Consider the following 7568-nt stretch of genomic DNA (forward strand, 5'->3'; position numbering starts at 1 on the left):
GGCAGAAGGGAGAACAGAATTCATGTGTCATGTATATATTACTCCTCAGGATTCCACTTACCTTGCGCTTAGAAGTGTGGTAGTTGTCTGTATGATGTCAAGATTAATTAAACATAAACATTTTTAATTAAACATAAACATTTTTCACCTTATCATGTATCCTTTCACTGTCACATAGAGTCTTAATTTTGAGAAGTCTTCATGCTTACATTTTAGCTTGACATTCAAGGATTGCTCCATTCATCTGTTGATTTAACGTACCCCATAATGTCAATGAATAAAACCACAACTTTTTGAGACTCTAGTGTGTGGTAACTTTCAAAAATGAAATTTTTTTGAGCTTCGTCATAGGTTTGTGGTAGGTGTTAAAGTCTCACATAATTAATTAAAATATTTCCCTGTGGTCCTCTTAACAGTATTGCCACAGAAAACTGGGCATCATAATGTGGAAATGATAAAAGAAAGCTGCATCATCTTTTAATGCCCCGAATGAAATGACTTGAGGCCAGTCACAGAAGATTAGACTTCTTCCTATAAAAATACTTTTTAACAATTACTCAAAAAAATTAATCAAAATTCCATTGATGTTTATACTGGAGGAACAGGAAATGAGACATACTTCTAAAGATTGTGCTTTGCAAAGAATAACCTTCTAGAAAGCCCTTCTCCTGGTGTTGCCTGTCTCCCCCTTCACTGCCTCACTATCATTGGTGGGTTTAACACTACCAGGGCTACAGTTGAAGCTTTATGACAGATGTCATGGATAGCCATGCTATAGCCCCCAGGCAGGAATTGTCAATATTTTTGCTGTCCACTGGTCTGATGTGGACATCCAACCAATTCCTCCAAGGCAAAAGGATTTCTTCTGGCATATTTCCCTTCTTCATGCTCAGGTAAAGTTTTCTTATAGTAAAACTGACTGAGCTACAAAAATTATAGATAATGGCATGCTGGAAAAATGAGCTTGTGAGTGTCAATTGTTAGATGTCTTGGGAATATTATAAGCTGGTTATGAAACACAGCCATTACTCAAAAACAACCTGTATAAGTTTATAATTAAATAAATTATAGTAAATCTTATTGAGTTCTCAGAGACTTCTTAGAGTTCTTCAGAGAAACAGAAGATATATATATATTTAGATAGATAGTAATATATTTATATATTTACATATTGAAATATATTTATATATGTATTTAGTTATGGATACATGCATTTTATTATATACATTATTATATATCATATATACATAGACATATTTATAGAGACTGAAATTTGTGAAGAATTATTTATTTATTTATTTATTTATTTATTTGTTTGTGTGTGTGTGTGTTATGAACACTTTATGTTAAAGTATGAACAGATACCATATCTACAAAATTTAAGCTTCTGTTCCAATAAACACTCTGTTTTGTTAAAGCTAGAGAGGTACGGAATGTCATGACCTGCACACCAGCCTGCGAGACTCTGGTGTTTACACGGGGCAATCATAAATGTGGATTTCCTGGTCATCACCCACGGACACAATCTTTGAGCCATTTCCATTGTACTTTACTCCCCAGACCTAATCCTGGTGATCGAAGAAGGTGTGAACACAGGTTCTTGTTCCAACATCCCAAACTTTCACACTTTTATCAGATGAACTGGACACAAAGTGGGTGTCGTCAGGACAAAATGCAACATTCAGCACCCATGATGCATGGCCACTCAGCGTGCCAGCCAAATTGGCATGTTGTACATCATAGATCTTGATGTAGCCATCATCTGATGCAGTGACCAGGAGTTGAGAATCCGGGGAGAATGTCAGGGAACGGATAGGCATAGCATGGCCTTCCAGCGTGTGCAGAAGTTTTCCAGTTGCAATATCAAAAATATTGATGATCCCATCTATGGCTCTACTGGCTAGATACTTCCCATCAGGGCTATATGCAATACTAAGAATGAATTTTCCTCTCGTGTCCAAAGAATATTCCTTTTTCCCACTTTCCACACCAAAAATGTTCACTTTCCCCACATGAGTTCCTGTGGCCAGATACTGGGAATCAGGAGAAAAGGCCAAAGTCCAGGCATCCACTGGTCCTGCATCTATAGATTTTATCTGTTTGCCATTATCCAAGTCCCAGAAACGAATATGAGCATCAAGAGAACTGGATGCAGCGATGGGCAGAGTATGGCTGATGTCCACAGACACCACGCCCAGTTGATGTCCCTCTAGACTCCACTGTAGGTCCAGTCTCTCATCACACCACTTCCAGACTTTCACCAGGTCATCCAGGGACCCCGAAACCACCGTCCCAGAGTTTTCTTTCTTGTTTGTCCCCCAGGCAACCGACCAAATGGCATCATCATGGGCTTGTTCTTGTTTGAAGAGAATACTGTACTGGTTGGTCATTTCCTCAACCAAGGAGGAAGGCTACAGGCCAGACAGTTCGCTGCCCTGCCGGCTGCACAGCCACCACACTTGTCTGAAGAATTATTTATTATGAGGAACTTGCTCACATGATTATGAATGTTGAGATGTCCCAGAATCTGCCATCTGCAAGCTGGAAAACCAGGAGAGCTGGCAGTTTAATTTAGTCCAAGGGCAGGAGAAAATGAGATGACATGTCTCAGCTCAAGCAGGCACACAGGAAATAAAAAGTGAATTCCTCTTTTTTCTGCCCTTTGTTCTAGTCAGTGCCTCAACAGACTGGATGACATGCAACCACATTGAAGAGGGCAATCTGCTTTACTGAGCCCATAGATTCATGTTACAGTAGTCCAGAAACACCCGCGTAGACACACCAAAGACAGTATTTAATCTGAACAGTTCATAGTGCTCTCAGGTTGACACATTGCTTAATCATCACAAAAGCAAAGGACATACTCAAAACTTACAACTTCCTATTACACTACATTTTAACCTATGCTTCTCTGATTGTTTCATTCTACTATGTGTAATGGAAGTGTAATATAACGATGTGCAACTCTACATGTCTACCGCATGTTCAGTGCTGTCACATTGGTAGCTTGAAATGGACTGTTGTGGAAAGATTATATTACAGAAATAAGCAAATGCTATTAATCATTTATTGATTTGCTTATTGCCTATACTTAAGAAAGTTTTGGAAAAAAATTATAATGCGGATTAAATTTTAAAAATGAGCCTTTATAAACAATTACAATGTGAATAGCACAAAAATCTGATATTACTTTCAGTATTTGAAAACTATTGTCCAATTCAACAAAGTTACTCACATCTTTGACAAATGAAATTCTAATAGATAGCTTTGTTGTTTCAATTCCCTCATTCGCCTAAACAAAGATATGAATTAATATTCATATCAGAATTACACTCACATATCACATGCAACTATAGTTTGGTCTCAGACATAAATGCTCAACAGAAATCAGTGAAAGCATTCTGTGAAAACCTAATGGCTATATGGAATTTATAATAAAGAATACCACATGTTTTATTATTTTAAAATTATGTCAGATATCCTTTATATCAGGAAAATCTACAAGAAACATATATGCATTTATGTGTGTACATGCACTTGTTTTTTCAGAGAGTCAATTATTAAAACTTTACCAGCATACCACTGACAGAGCACATTAAATGTAAAGTTTTTAAGTCGTATACATGCAGCCATTTCTCCAAGGTATATCAGTATATTCAGAATGGCCAGGTCATGGGGTAGGATGGATTCTATTTGCCTAGGAATATGATCATGAGCCCATCTCCATTCTCTCCTCCCCTATTGAGTAAATCCAAGTATATAATCTGGTCTTTTCCTCTTCCTTTTATTGGTTTTTGTTGTTTTCTTGTTGTTGTTGTTGTTGTTACCTAAATGACCCCTATCTCTTTATGAAATTTGCCTTGGTCAGGCTACTCCAGCCTATGCAACATAGACTTATAAATTACAAAAGAAAGGAGTCAGGATTTCAGTTCTTTTCTACCTTCAAAGAATGTTCTACTTCTGTTACTTAAGACATTACATAGATATCTATGGGCTGGGAAATGAGGTACAACGGGCCCTTTGAAATTCTGCTTAGTAACATCCAACCTTCAAAAACTGGTATTTATCATGGGGAAGGGGCAACACCTAACTTATTATTACATGATTTTCAATTTCTTAATGATTCTTCATTTGTCACAAAAATATATGCATCTTCAGAAAAGTGGCCTAGAGATTTGGACAACTTTAAAAGGTGGTGTAAGTGGCATATCACCAATAACCAGTTGAAATGAAAATTTTTTCCATTAAAATTATCAGATGTCACAGAGCTATTCAGAAAAAAAAAACAAAAAACAAAAAAACTCCAAGAGCATTGCTATAATAAGGACTTAAATACTTTTTTTGGAAACCTCCAGATGGTTGACATGTTGGTAGACCAAACATCTGAATAGTTTCCTTTTGATGTTTGGCAATATGCATACAGTCTAACAGCAAAATGTGATATGTTTTTATCATCTAGAAATTCTTTCAAAAGCATAATTCTGTTTCCAACCAAAGCAAAATCAAGAGACTACCATATATCTGATCAGTGTTGTAAGTTTTTCCAAGTATTTTTACATCTTTTACCTAGTTTGAATCTTAATGAAATCATTAAGACAGAAGCATAACAAGTGCTATTGTTGTTATTTTATAAGGGGAGAATCTGTGGCCAAATAGGTTGTTAAGAGATTTATCTAGGGTTCTACAGCAAACATATGGAAGTCCTAGAATTCGTTCAAGTGCCCTGGGTCCTAAAACAGGTCTCTTACAAATAATTTATATTTCTACTAATTTATTCTCCATTCTGATGAGATCATCTCCAGAAATGGTTGAACCTCACATCTTACAGCACTTTATTTATTGATACTTACAGTATGTCATAAATCATGAGAACCTAGGATGCTATTGCAAAGGACAGATAAGTGCAAAGGACAAATGTCTATGTACAGTGCCCAGTAATTTGTTTTCTAAAGACACTGATTGCTCCCTTCCTTTCCCCACCCTTGACCAAATTGTCTGGAATTAGGAGTTTATTTTTTAGTGAAAAATATTATTATAATTTACATACAAAATTGACAATGTGATAAGTTGAGAAGAAAATTGAATTCATACAAGGATAAACAAATGTATCCCACTTTAGTGATTAAAAAACACATGTAGGGGATCCCTGGGTGGCACAGCGGTATAGCGCCTGCCTTTGGCCCCAGGGCACAATCCTGGAGACCTGGGATCGAATCCCACGTCGGGCTCCCAGTGCATGGAACCTGCTTCTCCCTCTGCCTATGTCTCTGCCTCTCTCTCTCTCTCTCTCTCTCTCTCTCTGTGACTATCATAAATAAATAAAAATTTTTAAAAAACACATGTATTCAAATAGTTTCAACCCTACTAATTGATCTGTTATATAGTTCAAGTTATTTGAGCTACTGTATATCTAGTACATTGTAACTCATACATTACCAAGTGATGAATATAGATAATAGATAATGCATAATTTTTTTCTGCTCAGGAATTTTTAATTTAGTTGAAGATAATAGTTAAATGCACATGAAATACTTCCAGAATAATATAAGAAATCACATCCTTAGGTGACAGGTTATGTGGTACAGGCTACAAATATTATACAAGTTTAGAACAATGACTATCTACACAGCCTGGAAGAGTTGAGCTCCTGGAGGAAATATGGCTTAACTTAGTTCTTGAGGAAAAACAAGGTTTGAAAAGTCAAAGTAAGAGAGTTGGGGGTGTAGGGAAGTTTCCAGAATACAGTGAAGACTAAGAGATAGAAATGAGGATAATAAATAAGCAAGAGACAAGAATGAGCAATGTGCCCCCTCCTGGCCCCTCTTCACCATGACCTTGAGTAATGTGCCTTATGGCAGAATGCAGGGTTAGATGAGCAAAGGATCAATATTTAACATCTGTTAAGCAGGGAATGACACTTACTCTTAAGTGCAATCAGACACTACATTAGGTGCTTGCCACACATCACCTTACTTAATTTTCACCGCACTCATTACAATTTAGTCATGTTTCCATTTTGCAGGTGATTATATTAATACTCAGAACGATTTAACCAATGTCACACAGTGAATAAACGGGCAACTGGGGTTTATCCCAGATAGGACACTCTTTCCAGTGTAGCACTTTGAATTTTTAGAACTTGAAAATTATCCATTAAAATATATTGAAATTTATTCACCATATGCTTTAGAATTTAATAATAAATTAATAGCTAAAAATATGATAATAAAAAATTATTCACATTTTTAAATAGTTGTTGCACTAAATCACCTTTTCAGCATACAAATTTAAAAAGACAAAGTAACAGCATGTAAGATATTTCTGTGCCAAGGATGATGACTAATTATACTTTATTATCCATGAAGAGGCAAAGAAAGAAGTAAGGAATTAGCTTTCCAAGCAGCTTTAAAGACTTTAAAATATTTTATTTCTAGAAATCCGGGGAGAAATATATGTAATGATAATGTTTCTTCTAATCATCTTATTCTCTGCAGTAGGAAAGTGAATTAAAATGAGCAGCAGGGAACGCCTGTGTGTCTCAGTGGTGGAGCATCTGCCTTTGGTTCAGGTGGTGATCCCAGAGTCCCGGGATCAAGTCCCACATCAGGTTCCCCAAGGAAGCCTGCTTCTCCCTCTGCCTATTTCTCTGCATCTTTCTGTGTCTTTCATGAATAAATAACTTTAAAATATATATATAATGAGCAGTAGAAGCAATGCCACTTAGTCCCCAGGAGTCTTCTCAGTGTCAAAAGGCATCCAGGTACTTGTGCCTGGATTTAAGCTGATTCCTAGGATTCTCTGGGAATGTTCATATCATGACAGTTTATCAGGAGAAAAATAGATCTGAATGGTTCTTCATTCACATGACAGTTTTCAATGTGTGGCTGCTTTCTTGATCCAGAAACACACTGAAAAAAGGACCTTAATAACTAAACTAGATGAAAAAGTTACCTAACCAAGCCATAGACATCACTGGAACCAAGGGACATAGCAGGTACGTGTATGCATGCACGAACACACACAAGGACCTGCATTTTCTCAGAGAATTCTATTGAAACATGGGAAGATGTTTCAATAGATGTTTCAGGACACAGCCAAACAATGGAGAACTGGTGGGCAAGCAGTCCCAGAATGCTAGAGTGAGTGAGGACCACAAACATGATCAAAGCAGAGTTCAGTCACCCATGAGAAGAACACATGGGCCACTTGGGGCCACAGGAAGGAAAGTGGTATCACTGCAAAGATTTTACTGATCAAAATGATTTTCTGTGGGTGGTGATGAATGAAGAGACCTTGGAGTACAAAGACAGGAAAGCTTGATGACTCAAAATTACACTGCATGGCAGATGAGGAAACAAAGTCAGAGACAAGACAAAAGACCTTTGTCAGGGAACTTGTATAATATATTTTTTGGAAAAGGAAGCAAGGAACAGGACTGAGAGCACTTAAAGAGGAGACTGAAATATTTTTGAAATCTTAAGGAGCCCATGTTTGAAAAGAAGAAATATGGTTTGGGAGATCATTTTGTAGGGTCAATTTTAAGAGGGTCAAAACCAAATGAGAGACGC

General features: G+C 36.9%; 1 protein-coding gene across 1 annotated transcript; it reads right to left on the reverse strand.

Moving 5' to 3' along the window:
* Positions 1-1326: 1326 nt before the first annotated feature.
* Positions 1327-2440, reverse strand: LOC121498235 (WD repeat-containing protein 61-like). The gene has a single exon (XM_041768337.1). It carries the CDS (start codon positions 2388-2390, stop codon positions 1563-1565), a length of 828 nt encoding a protein of 275 aa, XP_041624271.1. The 5' UTR covers positions 2391-2440; the 3' UTR covers positions 1327-1562.
* Positions 2441-7568: the final 5128 nt, after the last annotated feature.

The sequence above is a fragment of the Vulpes lagopus genome, chromosome 8 (assembly GCF_018345385.1).
Source record: "Vulpes lagopus strain Blue_001 chromosome 8, ASM1834538v1, whole genome shotgun sequence".
NCBI classification, from domain to species: Eukaryota; Metazoa; Chordata; class Mammalia; order Carnivora; family Canidae; genus Vulpes; species Vulpes lagopus.

Coding starts and splice junctions, on each gene's coding strand:
- LOC121498235 (XM_041768337.1), bottom strand. CDS start 2,390: ATGACCAACCAGTACAGTATTCTCTTCAAACAAGAACAAGCCCATGAT.